This window comes from Oncorhynchus kisutch, linkage group LG7 (genome assembly GCF_002021735.2).
Source record: "Oncorhynchus kisutch isolate 150728-3 linkage group LG7, Okis_V2, whole genome shotgun sequence".
NCBI lineage: Eukaryota > Metazoa > Chordata > Actinopteri > Salmoniformes > Salmonidae > Oncorhynchus > Oncorhynchus kisutch.
The window spans coordinates 28,903,505-28,925,791 of NC_034180.2; the positions used below are offsets into that span (position 1 = coordinate 28,903,505).

Below are 22,287 nucleotides of genomic sequence, written 5' to 3' on the forward strand. Positions count from 1 at the left end.
GACATCTACTTTGTGCATGACACAAGTCATTTTTCCAACAATTGTTTACAAACAGATTATCACATATCATTTACTGTATCACAATTCCAGTGGATCAGAAGTTTACATGCACTAAGTTGATTCTGCTTTTAAACAGCTTGGGAAATGATGTCATGGCTTTAGAAGCTTCTGATATGCTAATTGACATAATTTGAGTCAATTGGAGGTGTGTCTGTGGATGTATTTCAAGGCCTGCCTTCAAACTCAGTGCCTCTTTGCTTGATATCATGGAAAAATCAAAAGAAATCAGCCAAGACTTTGTAGACCTCCACAAGTCTGGTTCATCCTTGGGAGCAATTTCCAAACCCCTGAAGGTACCACGTTCATCTGTACAACAATAGTACGCAAGTATAAACAACATGGGACCACGCAGCTGTCATACCGCTCAGGAAGGAGACACTTTCTGTCTCCTAGAGATGAACATACTTTGGTGCGGAAAGTGCAAATCAATCCCAGAACAACAGCAAAGGACCTTGTGAAGATGCTGGAGGAAACAGTTACAAAAGTATCTATATCCACAGTAAAACGAGTCTTATATCGACATAACCTAAAAGGTCGCTCAGCAAGGAAGAAGCCACTGCTCCAAAACCGCCATGAAAAGACAGACTGCGGTTTGCAACTGCGCATGGGGACAAAGATCATACTTTTTGGAGAAATGTCCTCTGGTCTGATAAAACAAAAATAGAACTGTTTGGCCATAATTATGTTTGGAGGTAAAAGGGGAACGTTGCAAGCCGAAGACCACCATCCCAACTGTGAAGCACAGGGGTGGCAGCATCATGTTGTGGGGTGCTTTGCTGCAGGAGGGACTGGTGCACTTCATAAAATCGATGGCATCATGAGGATGGAAAATTATGTGGATATATATTGAAGCAACATCTCAAGACATCAGTCAGGAAGTTAAAGCTTGGTCGCAAATGGGTCTTCCAAATGGCCAATGACACCAAGCATTCTTCCAAAGTTGTGGCAAATGGCTCAAGGACAGCAAAGTCAAGGTATTGGAGTGGCCATCACAAAGCTTGTGGAAGGCTACCCAAAATGTTTGAGTTAAACAATTTAAAGGCAATGCTACCAAATACTAATTGAGTGTCTGTAAACTTCTGACCTACTGGGAATGTGATGAAAGAAATAAAAGCTGAATTAAATCATTCTCTCTACTATTATTCTGACATTTCACATTCTTAAAATAAAGTGGTGATCCTTACTGACCTAAGACAGGGAATCTTTACTAGGATTAAATGTCAGGAATTGTGAAAAACTTGAGTTTAAATGTATTTGACTACGGTGTATGCAAACCTCCGACTTCAACTGTAGGATCTGAAAGGTTCTAGGAAGGTCTGTTGTAATGTTTTTCTCGGCACATATGAAGATGAATGTTATAATTGTTGTAATGTTATTCTTGACACATCTTCATACAAATATCTGAGAGAATGACAGCTGTCAAATCCACTGCCCTACATTCTCTGTGTTTTATAACTGTTATGTCAATTCCAATTCAATATTATGGAATTTTTATTAGATCACATTTTATGCCCAATTCCTGAATTTAATGAATTGAAATGGACACATGTTATACTCAATTTTTGTGGCACTTAAATGTCCTCATTGTTTTGGGTAAAAAGTTTAATTTACACCCCAGAACTAACGCTCCCACATTCACTTTGCTTGATTGCATGTTATGTTGGTTTATCTTTTCCAATTAATGAGTTTTCTTTCTCTATTTCAGGATTCTATCAATGCCTTCGTTCTAGATCTAGACTACCCTGCCCTACGGAAAAACAAAAATGTAGAAACCTTTTTAAACAGATGTAAGTATGTTTGGTAATAGTAAAGATGTGTGTGTGAATGTGTGTGTGTGGATGGCTGACACCCTCTCTTCTCCGTGCAGATGAGAAGGTGATGGGGCACCTACGGGACTTTCAGATGAAGTCTGAGGACTTTGACAGGGTGAAGGTGATCGGCAGAGGGGCGTTTGGGGAGGTTCAGCTGGTGAGATGTATTTATTTTTGTATTTTATCAAGATGTTAAGCATCTGCGTATTGCGTACACCACTTAGTTTTGACTCTCCCTTTGTGTCTTTTTCCATCTCTCTTTTTGTCTCTTTAATTCCTTTGTTTCCCCCAGGTTCGACACAAAGCCTCTCAGAAAGTGTACGCCATGAAGCTGCTGAGCAAGTTTGAGATGATAAAACGCTCAGACTCAGCCTTTTTCTGGGAGGAGAGGGATATTATGGCCTTCGCCAACAGTCCCTGGGTCGTACAAGTAAGACCTGACACACACACACACACACACACACATATATACTCAACCGGGATTCGTCGGACCAGGCAATGTTTTTCCACTCCTCAGTTGTCCAGTGTTGGTGATCGCCTGCCCACTGGAGCCTCTTCTTCTTGTTTTTAGTTGACAGGAGTGGAACCCGGTGCTTTTGTCTGCTGCAATAGCCCATCCATGACAAGGACCGATGAGTTGTGCGTTCCGAGATGCCGTTCTCCACACCACTGTTGTTCTGAGACCTCTCATCAACTAGCTGTTTTCACCCACAGGACTGCCGCTGACATGATGCTTTTTGTTTGTCGCACCATTCTCGGTAAACCCTGGATACTGTTGTGTGTGAAAAGCCCAGGAGGCCGGCCGTTTCTGAGATACTGGAACCGGTGCACCTGGCCACGCTCAGCCGCTTAAGTCACTCGTTTTGCCCATTCTAAGGTTAAATCGAACAGTAACTTAATGTCTTGTTGCCGGTCTGCCTGCCTTATATAGCAAGCCACGGCCGCATAACTCACTGTCTGTAGGAGCAAACCATTTTCGTGAACGGGTTGGTGTACTTAATAAACTGGCCACTGAGTGTATAATATATTGTATAACAAGACAGGATAAAACAGATTTTAAAACGATCTGCACAAACAATATCAAATCAAAATTGTGTGATGGAAGATAAACCCTGTAACTTGTATTGTCTTTGCTTTCCGGTCTGTGTCTAGTTGTGCTGTGCCTTCCAAGACGACCGTTACCTTTACATGGTGATGGAGTACATGCCTGGAGGGGATCTGGTGAACCTCACCAGTACCTACGATGTGCCTGAGAAGTGGGCCCGGTTCTACACGGCCGAGGTGGTCATGGCACTGGATGCCATCCACTCCCTGGGTTTCATCCACCGCGACGTCAAGCCTGACAACATGCTCCTGGACCGCCACGGACACCTCAAACTGGCCGACTTCGGAACCTGCATGAAGATGGACTCTGTGAGGACCACATTTTCCACTTGTTCCAGCTGTGCAGTGTGCTAAAGAGAGCATTACTCACAATACTTCCAGTGGAATAGCTTGTGCCTAGCTGTGCTTTAAGTTAACACTTATTTCATAAGCGCTCATTAAAACTTAACTGTATATACTTGATGATTCATACTTGGTTTGCTTGAGAAAATGTGTCTAACTGAAGGATTGACTGGTTACAGACTGGGATGGTGCACTGTGACACAGCGGTTGGCACTCCAGACTACATCTCTCCAGAGGTTCTAAAGTCGCAGGGTGGAGATGGTTACTACGGACGGGAGTGTGACTGGTGGTCTGTAGGGGTCTTCATCTTCGAGATGCTAGTCGGTGAGTTGGGGTTGTCTTAACTCCTTGGTGTTTATGTTCCCGGTCTTTGTTTGTCTAAAAATAATGACTCAGAATCTTAGTTTACACTAACTGAAGATATATCAAGTCTGCCTATAAAAAGATATTGGAGAACTTGTAAGCAAATTGCTTATAAGTAAACATAGTGTAATTATTTCTGTGCTATGTTCCCATTAGGTGACACACCATTCTATGCCGACTCCCTTGTTGGAACATACAGCAAGATCATGGATCACAAGAATTCCCTCAACTTTCCAGATGACGTAGAGATCTCCAAAGACGCCAAAAACCTCATCTGTGCCTTCCTGACAGACAGGTAACAATGACATTAAGAATAATAACCACAGTTACAGATTTAAACTTCAAGTTACAGTTTGCAAAGTAATTTTTGTAGTAGTCTGACCGATATCCAGAATATTTTCAGACGGAACTATCCCAGCTTTTTCCCAGGCCACTAACATACAGTTGAAGTCGGAAGTTTGCAGACACTTAGGTTGGAGTCATTAAAACTCGTTTTTCAACCACTCCACAAAATTCTTGTTAACAATCTATAGTTTTGGCATTTTGGTTAGGACATCTACTTTGTGCATGACACAAGTAATGTTTCCAACAATTGTTTACAGACAGATTATTTCACTGTATCACAATTCCAGTGGGTCAGAGGTTTACGTACACTAAGTTGACTGTGCTTTTAAACTTCTTGGAAAATCCCAGAAAATTATGTCATGTCTTTAGAAGGTTCTGATAGGCTAATTGACATAATTTGAGTCAATCAGAGGTCTACCTGTGGATGTATTTCAAGGCCTACCTTCAAACTCAGTGCCTCTTTGACATCATGGGAAAATCAAAATAAATCAGCCAAGGCCTCAGGAAAAGAATTGTAGACCTCCACGGGTCTGGTTCATCCTTGGGAGCAATTTCCAAACGCCTGAAGGTACCACGTTCATCTGTACAAACAATAGTACGCAAGTACAAACAACATGGGACCACGCAGCCGTCATTCCGCTCAGGAAGGAGACGCTTTCTGTCTCCTAGAGATGAATGTACTTTGGTGCAAAATGTGCAAATCAATCCCAGAACAACAGCAGAGGACCTTGTGAAGATGCTGGAGGTTACAAAAGTATCTACATCCACAGGAAAACAAGTCCTATATCGACATAATCTGAAAGGCCGCTCAGCAAGGAAGAAGCCTCTGCTCATGAAACTGTGGTTTGCAACTGCGCATGGGGACACAAATCATACTTTTTGGAGAAATATCCTCTGGTCTTATGAAACAAAAATAGAACTGTTTGGTCATAATGACCATCGTTATGTTTGGAGGAAAAAGGGGGAGGCTTGCAACCCGTAGAACACCATCCCAATTGTGAAGCACAGGGGTGGCAGCATCATGTTGTGGGGGTGCTTTGCTGCAGAAGGGACTGGTGCACTTCACAAATTAGATGGCATCATGAGGATGGAAAATTATGTGGATATATTTAAGCAACATCTCAAGACATCAGTCAGGAAGTTAAAGCTTGGTCGGAAATGGGTCTTCCAAATGGACAATGACACCAAGCATTCTTCCAAAGTTGTGGCAAATGGCTCAAGGACCACAAAGTCAAGGTATTGGAGTGGCCATCACAGAGCCCTGACCTCAATCCTATAGAGAATTTGTGGGCAGAACAAGCGTATGGAAAAAGTGTATGCGAGCAAGGAGGCCTACAAACTTGACTCAGTTACACCAGCTCTGTCAGGAGGAATGGGCCAAAATTGATTTCAAATCAAATCAAATTTTATTTGTCACATACACATGGTTTTGTGCTCGATTGTGCATCTGTAGAAGTTTGAGTGCTTTTGGTGACAAGCCGAATTTCTTCAGCCTCCTGAGGTTGAAGAGGTGCTGCTGCGCCTTCTTCACGATGCTGTCTGTGTGGGTGGACCAATTCAGTTTGTCTGTGATGTGTACGCCGAGGAACTTAACTTACTACCCTCTCCACTACTGTTCCATCGATGTGGATAGGGGGGTGTTCCCTCTGCTGTTTCCTGAAGTCCACAATCATCTCCTTAGTTTTGTTGACGTTGAGTGTGAGGTTATTTTCCTGACACCACACTCCGAGGGCCCTCACCTCCTCCCTGTAGGCCGTCTCGTCGTTGTTGGTAATCAAGCCTACCACTGTTGTGTCGTCCACAAACTTGATGATTGAGTTGGAGGCGTGCGTGGCCACGCTGTCGTGGGTGAACAGGGAGTACAGGAGAGGGCTCAGAACGCACCCTTGTGGGGCCCCAGTGTTGAGGATCAGCGGGGTGGAGATGTTGTTGCCTACCCTCACCACCTGAGGGCGGCCCGTCAGGAAGTCCAGTACCCAGTTGCACAGGGCGGGGTCGAGACCCAGGGTCTCGAGCTTGATGACGAGCTTGGAGGGCACTATGGTGTTAAATGCTGAGCTGTAGTCGATGATTTGTGGGAAGCTTGTGGAATGCTACCTGAAACGTTTGATCCAAGTTAAACAATTTAAAGGCAATGCTACAAAATACTAATTGAGTGTATGTAAACTTCTGACCTACTGGAAATGTGATGAAAGAAATAAAAGCTGAAGTAAATAATTCTCTACTATTATTCTGACATTTCACATTCTTAAAATAAAGTGGTGATCCTAACTGACCTAAGACGGGGAATTTTTACTTGGATTAAATGTCAGGAATTGTGAAAAACTGAGTTAATTTTATTTGTCTAAGATGTATGTAAACTTCCGACTTCAACTAAGTCTATGGCCCTGTTTTTGGTTTTTAGGGAGGTGCGACTGGGCCGCAACGGGGTGGAGGAGATCAAACGACACCCCTTTTTCAAGAATGACCAATGGAACTTCGACAGCATCAGAAATAGTAGGTGTCTGCCATACAGCCAAGTACATTTTATTTATTTGATCATATAAGATCATCCTGGTACAATAGAAAACATATTACATATGGTTACCTAGAAATGACATAAATAACATCAATATTTCCTTCATTCTCTCCCCCCCACCTCTTCTCCCACTCTCCCCCCCACCTCTCCTCCCACTCTCCCTCCCACTGTTTAGCGGCGGCTCCTGTGGTTCCAGAGTTGAGCAGTGACATTGACACTAGCAACTTTGATGAGATAGAAGATGACAAGGGTGACGTGGAGACCTTTCCTACTCCTAAGGCTTTTGTGGGAAACCAGCTTCCTTTCGTCGGCTTCACATACTTCAAGGAAGACCAGTAAGTCTGCAGACTTCATGTCTTACTTTCACAGTCCTTCCTCATCATGGACAGTATTTTTTACTTAGTAACTCATGTGTAGTGGATGTATTACGTTTCACACAAGCTTTGATTATGTTAAAAACTCTGAAAGTGTGTATTAATGTGTGTATGTGTGTGAGCTGTTAGTTCTTCATCAAATACCAATGTGTTTCCTCCAGGTTACTAAGTGGTGTGAATAACTCTACAGTTGTGACCGTGAACTCAACAGCCTTGAAAGGAGAGGTGGGTACCTACTTGCCTGTCATATACATATAGTTCTCTTTCAATTATTTGTTTTGATATCACATGTGGCGGATTTGCAAGGATCCCCTACTCTCGGAAGAACCTATCAAAAGCATCTGTTGGAGACACAGGTAGAGTGGTGAATGAGGTGAGCCCTTCACCTTCCTTGAAAGGAGCCACTCTCCCGCCCTCTGGTTATTCTCGCTTCTCTCCCTCACAAAGAGCATTAACATTACTCTCTAGTGCTCAGATTGACTGGATGCCTGTTTTCCTGCTTGACTGCTCACAAGTGAACCGTGAAGGATATCGCTGCCTAGTGTAGGTCTCGAGAGGTTTAGTACTGACCGGAAGGTTTTCATTTTGTGTAGAAATTACTTTTCTACTTCTGTCTCTGTTGGTAGCTTGCTTCCCGGCTAGCTATTGAGACTCTGTTAGCCCACTCTGCAAGGCCAACTTGGGAAGCTCGCCGTACCTGCAACACTGTAGCATCTAGATTAAACTACGTTCACCCATTGTGTTAACTAGACCGTCCGTCTCAGCCTCACGGCTCCTTCAGTCACAGGAGCACACTATCTGAAGGCTAACTTCTCCCCCGCACGGTTTCCTTGCAACTAGTACTGAGCTAGCTACAGTTACTGCTAGCTAATGCCACTCTAGCCTCGTGGCTATAGCGTTCTACTTTGCTCATTATTGCTAGCTGTTAGCCGCAAGGCTTCTAACTAGCTAGCTTATCACACACATTTACACAATATATTTTTGGCTAGCCACCAGCCACAAAGCTTCTAACTATCTAGGCTACACGATATGCACGTTGCTCTTACAACCGGCATCTTGCTGTCCCCCTAGCAAGACTTGTTCCTTTATGGCTGAATAGAATGTCTGGTAGAGGGGGAGAGGGATTTTAGAGCCCTGCTGGCATTGAGGGCTATAGCCTGGACCATGGTGGGAAGGATCTTCTCATCCACTATGGCTCTGTTGAACAGGGGCCCGAAAAAACAATAGCCACTATTATCCCGTCCCAGGAAGAGACTAGCCCAGCACTCGAACCCCCACGTTCTTGTGCTTGTGGTTCAATGATTGTAGGGAAAGGTTCCAAACCTCTGTGCATCAATAAGGAACATCCCCATGAGAGGCTCGATGACCCTGAGTCCTGTGAGCACTGCAAACTGCTGACAAGGGCAGGTCTGAAGAAGAGGCTTTAAATGTGCTTCTATATCGGTAGCCCCTCTCTCCTCCAAGCCAACAGCGACAGCTGTGGCTCAGCTCCCCGCAACCATGCCCATTTGGGGCTAGACCATAGATAGCTTCAACTCCCTCCCTTCACTATTGGACGATGTAGTGTCAGGGGAAGGGATGATGAGGATGACGATGGAATTAATCTCACGGATATCCTCGAGATAACTCAGGAGATGGGGGCTGACCCCGTTCTCCCGCCCTCTCAGGCCCTGAGAGGAGTGGAACTGCCCCTCCTCCTTTGGAGTTTGGGCTCCTTCATCTCTGCAAACAAGCCGTGGCCAGACTCGGCATTGAGTGGCCATCTCCTGTGGGAGCTCAGCGTCCGTTAAGGGACTCCTGTCTCATACAGCGTCGATTTAAAATAGCTGCTCCACGCATTATCAGTTTGCCTCAGGGAAGCTAAGAACTAGTGGGATAAACCCCTAACTAGCTAAATTCTTGCTAGGGGTACCCCTAGCCTGGACATATAGAAGAATCTGAGTTTGGCAACCCTCCCGCAGTGGAGCCGTCACTGGCTGACCATCTCAGCCCCTCGCGCCGTGTTACTAAAGACCGACTGGATGCCCCAGTGACACTCAAGGAGTTGTTCGGGCTAACTGTTGCCGCCATGCGGCCAAAGTGTGACGTGCACAAGAATAAAGGCGAAGCACGTGGCAGCCGTTGGTTCCTGTATATAGCCCCAGCCTCACTGCTGGGAAGGGGTAATAAGCTGTCCTTGGGGGACTGAGGTCCCTGGTGACGCAGCAGTCTGCCAAGACTCCGGCAAGGCCCCTGAACCAGGCCAAACCTGTAGGGAAGCAGTCTTACGCTGCAGCCGCAACAAACAACCTCTCTAACCTTCCTGAGGGAGATAAGAAGGGCTGGACAACCTCGGGCGGCATAGAAGGATAGTGTGCAAGACCTATGGCTCTCTGCCCTACCCTCCTTTTTCGGGTTTAACGTTTTCTGCTCCTTCCCCTCTCCAAGTTTTGCAGCAGTGGGAAGGCAGGGCTGCGTTGCGACAACCCTATTCTCAAGCCCTCCCCCCCCCCTGTGCCTTCTCAGATTTTCAGCCAGGGGCAGCAAAGTCAGCATGTGAGCCCTCCCTCTGTCCTCACCGACATTCGAAGCAGGATGGCATTCGGTCTTTTGACATCCACTGTGGCCCTTTTTACATATTGTGTGAGGCATTTTTGCCTCTGACTGCTATGGCACGAGCTATCCCAGTCAAGCCAGCTCTGGTATGTGCCGATGACGGTTTTCCCACCAGAGGGTGCTGCGACTTTATACAATAAGGCAGGGGAACTCGAAACGCATTTGCTTCCTTGTTCTACGGGAGAGCAGGTTTCCAGGGCTCGCTGTGGGCCAGGGCGTTTTTCCCCCCTCTACATTGCAAACGTGACTTGGCTCTGTTATGGAGAACACTCTCCACTGAGCTAGAGATAAGTCAAAATAGTGGGATGGGGCGCCCTCACCAGGCATCAGAGCCCCAGACTGCTATCTGATACTCCCGAGTCCACGAAGCTTCGGCTTTTCTTCATCCAGGTTTTTACTGCAATTGGTTCATGCAGCCGGGCCACTGCCTGCTTTGCCTCCCCATCCTACGGGAGTGAGCGGCTGAAGAGATATCTTTGCTCTTAACAACCCTCCACATGGAGCAGGGCCAAGACATACCAGTTATGTAGCTGTCCTACTGACCAGGATTAGGAATACTGCACTGCAGTTGTTTCCTTCTTCCTACGGCTATATTGCCTGACATCTTACGTCATGGTGCTGGCTGCTCCAGAGAGAGCCCTCTTTCCGCATCTATTTAGACTGACTTGCTGCAGTCTGGTAGAAGCAACAACCCTATGAGGGTCCTGGGAGACCCTATCCCAAAAGACGGTGACCACGCCGTTTGGGGTAGAAGAGCTGACACACCATGGAAAAATTGGGTGTAGAATCTATTTACCAAGTCGAGTTGTTGTCCAAGTCGAGTTGTTGTCGTGTGTTCTATGTGTGAGAAATATTCCTCTCAAGGTGCATTCAAGTTACAAGTGCCAAAGGGAGGGAAACTTGCATTTTGACAAGCAGCACAACAATCCTTGCAATCGTCTTTCCAATCCTATTAGTTTCTCAACTCCTGAATATGCATGAACTGCACAATTTTGAATCCAGATATTTATTTTTCCTCAATCATTTTTTTTCGGAGTGATTCAAAACAATTGTGATGAGACAGATTACATTTTTATTTTAGCAACATTAATAGAAACCAGGGAAAGTGTTGGGGGAGAGGGTGGGTTACCCCGGGTGGCAGTTTTATCCCAAGTTACCCTAACAGGTAGGCCTACATTATATTCACTGTGTTTATAGAATTATTTGGGGACACAACATTTATTAATATGATTCTAACTAGTTAAAAGATCACATTTGGGATCTGTAATGATTAGCCCTATAGGGTAAATGCAGATAGGCAGCCCCATGCTTCAGCCTATTTATTTAGAGCTACATCAGCTGGCTACAGGGGATAATTCTTATTGCTAATAGCATACCTGATCATATGAACTATGCATAAGCTATATGTATGGTCCATTATGTTAATAATTTTACCAGTATGTTATTAGGCTCATTTCTGGAGGTGGAAAGTATGTTTTAGATGGTGTCAGCATAATTTTATAATAATAATTATAATTTTATTATTTAATTTTATAAGTTTAATGTCCTTTTAAAAAATCACCAGAATGTATTTTCTCCGTCCTTTATACATGGAAATTCTCCAGGGTGGGTCCCCGACCCCCAAAACAGGGTTGAATGGGTGGTCCCTCTCCCCCCTTGTTTTGGTGGTGCGGGGTCCACCTCTGCTACATATTTTTCCATAGGAAACACTACCTCTCCTACAGAATAGTTTACCTATTGGACACTGTTCTTGGGACATATCTCATTAATTGGGAGAGTGGCTCCTTTTAAGGAAGGTGAGGGGCTCACCTCATTCGCCCCTCTACCTGTCTGTCTTCCGAGAGTAGGTGATCCTAGCGAATCTCCCACGTGATATGTTTCACTCATAATATCAGAGAACCGGAGTTACAGAAGTAACCTAAGTTATGCAATTATATTTTGTGCATATGAATCTAACGCAACACTATAATAACAATGTCATAACAGGTCATAATAATATAATTCCTTTGTTTGGCTCAAGAATTATACACAATAATCTGTCAAGTTCTTAGCGCTACTGAAACACTTACGAGGCTTTGCTTCAGTAGCTAAACAACAAGCTAATCCCGTGAAAGCTGTCAGCTCTTTGACTTCTGTGCTGACTGAAATTGTTTTGCAGAGCAAATTAAATGTTGCTGGATATTGTGATGTTAAGTGTTCTGTTAAGTGTTCTCTCTCTTTAAACAAAGCTCTTCTGAATTTATTTCACTTGTTTATGGCTTTGAAAAAACAAGGTCAAATTGTGGTAAAATGATACGCTCTAGTTTTAGAGCAGAATCCAGGTGAAGTGTATTGTAACAGTTGCGCCACCTCCTTCCCCTCTTCCTCAAGTCGGCCAAGCTACAGAAGAAACTCCACCAGCTGGAAGAGCAGCTCAATAATGAGATGCAGACCAAAGATGAGCTGGAACACAAGTGCAGGTAGACACGACATGCCCTGGCCTCATACAGACACAATACACCTACTACTATTACTCACTTGCTATGTGATTTAGTCATGTTCTTTATGATATGGGGCGATGAGAATAGTGACATGCACTATGTTCTCTTTCTGTAGAACTTCCACCAGTCGTCTAGAGAAAATCTCCAAAGAACTTGATGAAGAGGTGAGAACTTTGGAGCTACAGTAGCAATAGAGCATACCACTACAGCACACAACTGATAAAAAATATCAACCAAGAAATAATTAGTTGTGCACTTCCAACACTGACCTTTGTGGTGGTGCATTGACAGACGAGTAGCAGAAAGGCTCTGGAGTCGAGTCTGAGGCAGCTGGAGAGAGAGAAGGCTCTACTGCAGCACAAGACTGTGGAGAGTCACCGCAAGGCCGAAAGCGAGGCAGACCGGAAACGCTGCCTGGAGAACGAGGGTGAGACCGCTGGCTGAACACACACACACACACACACACACAGTATACTTTCATATCTAACTTGTGATGTGATCTGCAGTCAACAGCCTCCGAGACCAGCTGGACGATATGAAGAAAAGAAATCAGAACTCGCACATATCCAACGAGAAGAACATTCACTTACAAAGACAGGTGTGGTTTTTTGGGGTATAAAATAACTTGAGTGTGTGTTTATGTGCATGTGTTTACATTTGTGATTGAAATGCACATTACAAAGTGTGACTAAGTGATTTGTTATCCAGCTGGACGAGGCCAATGCTCTATTGCGTGCGGAGCAGGAGGCGGCTACGCGGCTGAGGAAGGCCCAGACGGAGGCAGGCAAGCAGCTGCAGGCTCTGGAGGCCGGGGGCAGAGAGCTGCAGGACAAGTGCTGCCTGCTGGAGCGCTCCAAGCTCACTCTGGAGAAGGAGTGTATCGGGCTGCAGGCAGCACTGGAGGCTGAGAGGAGAGAGCACAGCCAGGGCTCAGAGACCATCGCAGACATGCAGGGTTAGTGGGTATTTTGTTTTGTGTGGGAGAGACTGTGTGTATTTATTCACAGTATGATTTAGCCTTTGGTGACATTTCTCTGTCTCTGTAGGGCGAATCTCAGGGCTGGAGGATGAGGTTCGGCAGGTGAGACAAGCCCTATCCAAAGCAGAGACAGAGAAGAGACTACTACAGGAGAAACTCACCGACCTGGAGAAGGTAAACTTCCACACTTTCTTATGCTCTTACCCTCTCTATTTTATGCACTCTCACTTTCTAACCTTCTCTCTCTCTTCTACTCTCCCGTAGGAGAAGAGCAGCAAGGAGATAGACATGACGTACAAGCTGAAGGTGTTGCAGCAGGGGCTGGAGCAGGAGGAGGCATCGCACAAAGCCACCAAGGCACGGCTCGCAGACAAGAGCAAGATTGAGTCGATCGAGGGCGCCAAGTCTGAGGCCATGAAGGGTAAGGCCCTTCCTGAGTTATCAGGTATGACAAAGGACAGGAATCCATCTTCGGTAAAGAAACTAGACTGTGGTCAGCAGGGTCAAATCCAATTCAATAAATCATTCTTCTCCCTCTTTCCCCTTCCCCCAGACATGGAGCAGAAGCTGCAGGAGGAGAGGGCGTCCAAGCTGCGTGTGGAGAACAGGATGTTGGAGCTGGAGAAACACAGCAGCATGCTGGATTGTGACTACAAGCAGTCCCTACAGAAACTGGATGAGCTCCGCAGGCACAAGGAGAGGCTCACCGAGGAGGTGAAGAACCTAACTTTGAAGATCGAGCAGGAGACCCAGAAGCGCAGTCTGACCCAGAATGACCTGAAGGCCCAGAACCAGCAGCTCAACACCCTGAGGACCTCTGAGAAGCAGCTGAAACAGGAGGCTAACCACCTGCTGGAAATCAAACGCAGCCTGGAGAAACAAAACCAGGAGCTACGCAAGTCAGTCAACATTCAGACTCTTTTTTTTCTTCTCCTTTTTTAATATTTTACCTTTTAATTTTTAGCAAGTAATAACGCTGAGAGAAAGTGTCAACACAATAAAACAATAAACTGAAAGGATTAATTTGCGTTTGTGTCCACAGAGAAAGGCAGGACTCGGACGGCCAAATGAAGGAACTTCAGGACCAGCTAGAGGCTGAGCAGTATTTTTCTGTAAGTCTGCTGCAGCACTTGTCTTTGAGAGGAATCCTACCCTGAGATAACTTGCACCCTGTGTATACATTATTGCATTGAATTTGTGATTGATCATCTTTTTGTGTTGCCCAGACGCTGTATAAGACCCAGGTGCGGGAGTTGAAGGAGGAATGTGAAGAGAAGAGCAAGCTCTACAAGGACATGCAGCAATCCCTTCAGGAGTTACAAGAGGAGAGGTGAGTACAGGAAAATGGCCTGGCCCTGCACTGTTTACTGACACTCTAGTGTACAACTCCAGTCCTGCTGAACTTATAAACATCTGCCCAGAGATCCAGAAGAGGATGGGTTTCTTTAGGGTCTGGTTCAAGCTTTCTTCCTCCTGAGTTCTTGTAATATATATCTTTTTTTATTTATTTACACAAACAACACAAAAAAAGAACACAACCAAAACCCATGTTCAATGCTACATTATAAAGACATGCTTGACCTGTGACCGCTCAGGGACTCCCTGGCGGCGCAGCTGGAGATCACGCTGACCAAGGCGGACTCGGAGCAGCTGGCTCGCTCCATCGCTGAGGAGCAGTACTCCGACCTGGAGAAGGAGAAAATCATGAAGGAGCTGGAGCTCAAAGAGATGATGGCTCGGCACAAGCAGGAGCTGGTCGAGAAGGACATTACCATTGGCTCGGTGAGTCAGCCCTGGTTCTTCTGTTTCTGGAGGGCCGTGGTGGGCTGCATTGGGCGTGAGCTTAGTGCTTTCGAAAACACAGAATTCAACTGGTCGAATAATCATCAAGAACTTGATACGCTTAATCAGGTGTGCTTGTGTGCTTGTACTGGGCTGGGACTATAGCCAGGACCAGGAGTGAACAACAACGGAATCGACTATTGTAGCCAATAGATCTGTGAGTCTGACTCTGAGGTGACACTGCTGGGCCTTGAGAATGCTTGCTGCAGCTGAATACTATCAAATTGCATTGGTCTCACTTTTTGTCTGCTCTTTCCTGCCCAGCTGGAGGAGGCCAACCGAACCCTCACTAGCGATGTGGCCAACTTAGCCAATGAGAAAGAGGAGCTCAACAACAAACTCAAGGAGACACTTGAAGGTAAGTTTCTGCCTCCAGCCTGTGTGGTTGGTAAAAAAGGATCATATCTATTTCTGTTCAACATTAGATTGTAACATTCTATTCTTCTATTTGTGATGTGTTCAGAGCTGCAGACGTCCAAGGATGATGAGCAGCAGATGAGCCAGATGAAGCTCACGTTTGAGAAGCAGCTCCAGTCAGAGAGAACACTAAAGACCCAGGCAAGCTGATTTAATGTCATTTCTTCTAGCTTTACAATGTTGCATAGCAAGGAAACCGTGTTGAAGACACTTGCCTTTGTCTATTGTTTTAGATACTCATCATGACTATTTCTTGTCTTGTGTGTTTCTCAGGCTGTGAACAAGCTGGCGGAGATCATGAACAGGAAGGAGGTACGTGCAGCAGGCAGTCGGCGCGGCAATGACACTGATGTGCGCAGGAAGGAGAAGGAGAACAGGAAGTTGCAGCTGGAGCTGAGGTCAGAGAAGGAGAAACTCAACTCCACCATCATCAAGTACCAAAGAGAGATCAACGACATGCAGGCGGTCAGTCCAACCATAACACAACCTAATACTAACCATCACACAACCACCTTAACAGATTAACGACATGCAGGTGGTCAGTCACACGAAAATAGACCAACAAAGTTAACAGGGGCCTCAAACTAACAATATATAGACATTTCAAATGTATGTTTCCTTTCCTCCTGTTTGTGTCAAATAGCAAATAGCAGATGAGAGTCAGGTACGCATCGAGCTGCAGATGGCCCTGGACAGTAAGGACAGTGACATTGAGCAGCTACATAACCTCCTCAGCTCCGCCAACGTCTCCTCCCTAGAATCAGCCAGCCTCAGCAGTGGACCAGACTTTGACGCGGATGACGCCTACACAGGTAAGGAGGACGTTTATGTGCATTCAAACACAATGTACAAGCAGTTCTGTTCACAGCCTTGTACCTCTTATGTATGTTTATATTGACATTTGGTTGTTTTTGGTGACTTGCTCTGTCTTGTCCTGGAGTGCCACCTATCTTTCCTTTTGTCTTTGGCATCTGATAGTTTTTGACTTGTGTTGTCCAGTTGCCAGTACTCACTATAAAAGGCTATGTATAATAGGCTACTGATTACTCTGATGATTTATGCATTTATTGATTTATTTGATTGATATATGGTCCATCATGAAGGGAAACCTCTCTGGAGCTGAAACTTAAACCATTTAACCTTCATGTTTTGTCTTCGAGTCCGTCCATAATGTGTGCAGAGTGCTGCGATCATTTGATGCATCTACTGTTTACATATTTTTTTGCATTGAAATAGAAAATGCTATGTTTCCTGGGAATATGTACCAACTGTGAAGCATGTAGATCGATCACAATATTGACCTGCTGTTTTAATGTTTCACCCCTCTTTCACTCTCTTAGAAATGAGACTAGCAGGGTGGCTCTCGCTGCCTGTGAGGAACAACACCAAGAAGTTTGGATGGGAGAGAAAGGTGAAGATAAGATTTACAACCTGGCTTTACTGATCAAACATTCTGTAGTTAATATTGTTGATGCGCTACAGTGAAAAGTATTGTTTCTTGTCTCTTTTTAGTATGTGGTTGTAAGCAGCAAGAAGATTCTGTTCTATAACAGCGAACAGGACAAAGAGCTATCCAACCCCTACATGGTGCTGGATATTGAGTGAGTAACGACTATCTACCTGCTCCTTTTACTTCAATTCAAATCATCATGCTAACACAGATATACTTGCTCTTACACCAGATCTACCCTGGCATTATGTGCCTGAGCGATGAAGAGAAACGGAAATGTTTTTTTGTCCATTGTGTATTTCCTTTTGCAGAATATTTAGATGAAGCCTGGAATAAAAGAAAAAGGGATACCTATAATTAAATTAGAAAAATATTTTTGCTTCTATGTGGTAAATGGCACATGTGTACTGTATATAGATTGTGTATAGGCTTGTCTCTGACATGAATCTTCACTTTGTGCCAGACTGGGTTCAAATACCTTCTGTTTCATTTTTCTCGTGTGTGTGTGTGTGTGTGTGCGTGTGCGTGTGTGTGTGTGTGTGTGTGTGTGTGTGTGTGTGTGTGTGTGTGTGTGTGTGTGTGTGTGTGTGTGTGTGCGTGTGCGTGTGTGTGTGTGTGTGTGTGTGTGTGTGTGTGTGTGTACACATATGGAATCATGTAGTAACCAAAAAAGTGTTAAACAAGTTGTGCGAAGCTGTCATCAAGGCAAAGGGTGGCTACTTTGAAGAATCTCAAATATAAAATATATTTTGATTTGTTAAACACTTTTTTGGTTACTACATGTTTCCATATGTGTTATTTCATAGTTTTGATGTCTTCACAATCAATCAATCAAATGTATTTATAAACCCTTTTTACATCAGCCGATGTCACAAAGTGCTGTACAGAAACCCAGCCTAAAACCCCAAACAGCAAGCAATGCAGATGTAGAAGCACGGTGGCTAGGAAAAACTCCCTAGAACGGCAAGAACCTAGGAAGAAACCTAGAGACGAACCAGGCTATGAAGGGTGGCCAGTCCTCTTCTGGCTGTGCCGGGTGGAGATTATAACAGAACATGGCCAAGATGTTCAAACGTTCATAGATGACCAGCAGGGTCAAATAATAATAATCACAGTGGTTGTAGAGGGTGCAACAGGCCAGCACCTCAGTAGTAAATGTCACTTGGCTTTTCATAGCCGATCATTCAGAGTTAAAGACAGCTGGTGCGGTAGAGAGAGAGTCGATAGCACGTCACTATTATTCTACAATGTAGAAAACAGTACAAATAAAGAAGAACCCTTGAATGAGAAGGTGTGTCCAAACTTTTGACTGCTACTGTATATGTATGTATATTTTTTTCTGCGCAAAGGATATAATTATTGTTTGGCTAACCTTGTTTACTATTATGTATTGATTTTTATATTTAATTTAACAATATTTAATTGTTTCACTCTTTATGCACTGCAGAGAACACCAAAAGAAAAATTATCACTGATTTATCAGTGAATTACTGTAATGTTTGTTTATGTATCAATTAATCCCACAAGTGATGGGTTGCCAACTGGCGATTTGACACAAAAATACATTTTTTTTACCTTCAACATCAAAAATATTTTTGGTCTCTTCCTTTCCTTGTCTTTTTAGTAAACTCTTCCATGTGCGGCCTGTCACTCAAACAGACGTTTACCGTGCTGATGCCAAAGAGATCCCCAGGATATTCCAGGTCCCTTGATTGTTATGGCTCTTTGTTCATGCATTTATTTAACGATTCATGTGATGGGGCTGGTTCATACTGATGATAATGATTGACAATTACCATGATGACCTTTTCCTACTCTCCTCAGATTCTGTATGCCAATGAGGGAGAGTGTAAGAAGGAGCCAGAGTTCCCAGTGGAGCTGGCCAGTGGAGAGAAGTCCAGCTACATCTGCCACAAGGGCCACGAGTTCATCCCTACGCTCTACCACTTCCCCACCAACTGTGAGGCGTGCACCAAACCCCTGTGGAACATGTTTAAGCCTCCGCCCGCCCTGGAGTGCAGGCGCTGCCACATCAAGTGCCACAAGGACCACATGGATAAGAAGGAGGAGATCATCGCGCCCTGCAGAGGTAGGGGTGTGGGGGGTTTGGTGTCGTTGCTTATAGCAGAGCAGGGTTACATTGACGCATATAAAGACATTGTCAGGGACATATCAAGGGATGGTTAGGGGGTTGAGGTGTGCACTGCTGTTTTTTTGCATAGTTATTAAACACAGTTATTAAACACAATACAAACCCTTCCCTTTGTCCCACTGCAGTGAACTATGACGTGTCCACGGCCAAGAACCTGCTGCTGCTGGCCGTGTCTCAGGAGGAACAACAGAAGTGGGTGGGACGTCTGGTCAAGAAGATCCCCAAGAAGCCCCCGGCCCCCGAGCACTTTTCCCGCTCCTCGCCCCGTTCCTCCATGAAGGTCCAGCCCAGCCAGTCCATGAGGCGGCCCAGCAGACAGCTGCCCCCCAGCAAGAGCAGGTAAGACCACAGACCAGACGTAGACAGTAAAGCTGGGGCTCTGGTGGTTGGGAAAAGGGGGAACCTTACACCTATCAAATACTTAGACGTGAAAAGAATGTGACTAGTGCTAGGTGGATTTAGGCAATGCCCATTACCACTTTCCGCTTTCAGATTGCTCAACTTTGGCCAAAGGACTAACATTGGGCGTTACATGATATCGATGATGATATTGATGATGCGTTTGATTTCTGATGAGTAAATCCCTAGTAAGGCATGTTGTGCAGTGAGTTTGGTTGTATTGAAATAGGACTTGGATATTCCCTTCTGAATATTGTTTATTCCTATATTTCTTTAAACTATTGGCTGCTTTCTTGGACCATGCCCAATAGGTGGTTTGTGTACCTGAATTTGAGAAAATAGATGTTCATGTGTTCTCTTATAGTCTTCGTAGTTGTATATGTCAGGAAATAAGATTTTTACGTACACTTTTAGGTTTCCAGGAACGCCTACCACACTACTGAATCTGATCATGATCAAACCCTTAACCATAAACCCTTTCTTATATCAGCCTCCTCCTGAACCCTGTGTGACCTTTGCCCTCTGACCTCAGTCCTCCTAGATCACACGCCCCCAGGATGCGACGAGAAGACTCCAAAAGTGGCCATCGACACAAATCATGACTTACCTCTTCTGTGTGTGTTTCAGTTTAGTTCAGTTCAGTTAGTCATTTTAATGTAAAAGAGAATGTGTTATAATATGATGTTTTGTACATTTATTTACAACTTTTGACGTTTTGTAATAAAACATGCAATCCATTGGGCGGAGCTGTGTGGCTCTGGGAGGTTGTATGTGTGATAGCTGCGTGCTATGGGGGGTCATGCATGCTGTGGTGCAGGCAATGTTGCGGAGCTGTGGGTTGGTTTGGAGAAACCATGGAGAAACTAATACTGTTTCCCTTTTTCTCTTTCTCCAGTTAACCTTACTTGGAAATGTGGTTCAGGATCGAGGTGGTGGGTGTTTCCTCCTAACACGCAATCAAGACTGATAACAAACAATGTTCCACTTGGCATTTCCTCCTTGCACAGCTTTGATTCCACTTCACTCTTCCAGACGACTTCTCTTCCCATTTCCACCTTGATAGTCCTATAGTATTTGGCCTTGTGTCGAATTATCAGTTATGTCCAGTCACTTCAACTGCTAGTCACCCATGAACGATGTGCCAACACACCTACCTGTCGTCTGTGTGCATATGAAGAGCAACTTCTCTCCAGGTTCCTTTAGGAGAGGGGCGGTTGGATGTCAAGGCCATGGGAAGGGGTTTGGCTTTGGGCTTTGTGTATCCCGATTTTCACTCAACACAGAACAATAGCCTCAATTACGCCAAACAAAGGGTTGAAGCACTTACCTTGACAACACTTAAATAGAAATTCCTCATTGGAAAGCAGAGATCAAGAGGTAAGCGATTTGAGGTGCTCTGCCAACCTGAATGCTTGTGGCCGAGGCAAAGACATTTTAATAATACAGTTTACAATTACAAGCCATCATAAGTATCTACTGCAGAACACTACGCCCACAAGAGAATAATACTGTAAACTGGTAGGTGGATAGAGCTGAAGTTCAGATGCTAACACTGACCTTATAGCACTTCACCCTGGCATTGCCTTAATGTACTTACCACGCAGCATGACAATTATTAGAGGGAAATGTTTACTGCACCAGCTGAATGCAATGGTGCACCATTATGCAGCATTAATATCATAGCTTGACTCCTTCATTGTTTGAATGTACGTCTGGGCACACCAGAGATGAAACACAAGCATTGTATTACTTAGAAATGATACTGTTTATTTTCTATTCAAAATCTACTTGATGACCCCTCCACCATCTTCTGTGTGATGTTGCATGTGTTTTACGTTTTGCCCCTAAGGCCTCAAAGTGCTGTTGACTACATGCCTTTCCTTTTGGTGAATGCACCCGTAGTAAGAATGTTTTTTATTCCTGTGAACAAGTGGGGGGAAAATCGAAAGTTTACTTATTTTTGTTGAAGAAAAAAAAAGAAGGAAAAGTTTCTGCAAATGTATTCACAAGCTGAAGGTATTGAACAGTAACCTGCAATAGAAGCTTTTCAAATGTTTTTCTCCGATATTTTTGTAAAGAATTCCTCTTTTGGCACGTTGTGTGTATCTGGCTCATACTACAGCTGGAGAGTGATGTTGTGCTTTGAGTGCTCTCCTTTATCCAAGAAGCTTCTGAAAAGCACGTTTTATACATATAAATATACACGGTATATATTTTACATGACGACATACAGTGCACATTGTATTATTTATACTGCCTTGTCCACTTTGTATTTAAAGGCGCATCATCCAGACTGCATGTTTGATATTGCTAGAGTAAAGTTCATGATAACCTGTTGAACAATAAAGAAATGTATGTGCCTTCTGGTTTATCTCATTGTGAGGTATGCTGTATTTTCTATAACCACATATGTCAACTTTCAAGTGATTTTACCAGCATATACAAGTACTGGCATACACAATCTTTTTAAATAGGGTTTGGTTTATTGATTCAGGTATTCAGGAAATAAATTGACAGTAGCAAAAGCTCAAAAATATGCACACAAAATCTGCATCTCAACTAATGTCTGATCCTGAAACACCTCCACCGACATGAACACTATCTGTTCACTTATTTGAACATTGTTCTGGAAAACGGCAGTACAGCACCCATTTCTTTTTCAGTATGATAATTGGGTTTCCACCTGTCCGTTTGTCACCAGCACTGTCCTGTTCTCAGAATCACATTTGGGTGAAATGTTGAAATAAGCCTCAATGTCCAGTAAAAACCTGAAAGACAAAGTGCAGGCTAAATGTCCAGTAAAAACCTGAAAGACAAAGTGCAGGCTAAATGTCCAGTAAAAACCTGAAAGACGAAGTGCAGGCTAAATGTCCAGTAAAAACCTGAAAGACGAAGTGCAGGCTAAATGTCCAGTAAAAACCTGAAAGACGAAGTGCAGGCTAAATGTCCAGTAAAAACCTGAAAGACGAAGTGCAGGCTAAATGTCCAGTAAAAACCTGAAAGACGAAGTGCAGGCTAAATGTCCAGTAAAAACCTGAAAGACGAAGTGCAGGCTA

At 44.3% G+C, this 22,287-nt stretch overlaps 1 protein-coding gene across 4 annotated transcripts in view; it reads left to right on the forward strand.

Annotated features, from left to right (window-relative positions):
• Window positions 1-21,602, forward strand: part of rock2a (rho-associated, coiled-coil containing protein kinase 2a) — a 43,850-nt gene extending 22,248 nt beyond the window's left edge. The window contains exons 2-31 of one of the 4 annotated variants that reach the window (XM_031828815.1): window positions 1,766-1,847; window positions 1,928-2,028; window positions 2,164-2,301; window positions 3,024-3,284; window positions 3,497-3,641; window positions 3,837-3,975; window positions 6,430-6,521; window positions 6,719-6,878; window positions 7,079-7,142; window positions 11,883-11,971; window positions 12,108-12,156; window positions 12,284-12,419; window positions 12,499-12,590; window positions 12,701-12,947; window positions 13,039-13,145; window positions 13,236-13,392; window positions 13,525-13,870; window positions 14,014-14,083; window positions 14,198-14,301; window positions 14,567-14,753; window positions 15,078-15,171; window positions 15,277-15,371; window positions 15,504-15,695; window positions 15,874-16,042; window positions 16,571-16,641; window positions 16,743-16,831; window positions 18,305-18,383; window positions 18,505-18,769; window positions 18,958-19,171; window positions 20,127-21,602. In XM_031828815.1, the coding sequence (XP_031684675.1) occupies window positions 1,766-1,847; window positions 1,928-2,028; window positions 2,164-2,301; window positions 3,024-3,284; window positions 3,497-3,641; window positions 3,837-3,975; window positions 6,430-6,521; window positions 6,719-6,878; window positions 7,079-7,142; window positions 11,883-11,971; window positions 12,108-12,156; window positions 12,284-12,419; window positions 12,499-12,590; window positions 12,701-12,947; window positions 13,039-13,145; window positions 13,236-13,392; window positions 13,525-13,870; window positions 14,014-14,083; window positions 14,198-14,301; window positions 14,567-14,753; window positions 15,078-15,171; window positions 15,277-15,371; window positions 15,504-15,695; window positions 15,874-16,042; window positions 16,571-16,641; window positions 16,743-16,831; window positions 18,305-18,383; window positions 18,505-18,769; window positions 18,958-19,171; window positions 20,127-20,130 (4,038 nt within the window). In that variant the 3' untranslated portion in view covers window positions 20,131-21,602. The other 3 variants (XM_020487855.2, XM_020487856.2, XM_031828814.1) reach the window with 3 other exon arrangements.
• The last annotated feature ends 685 nt before the right edge of the window (window positions 21,603-22,287 follow it).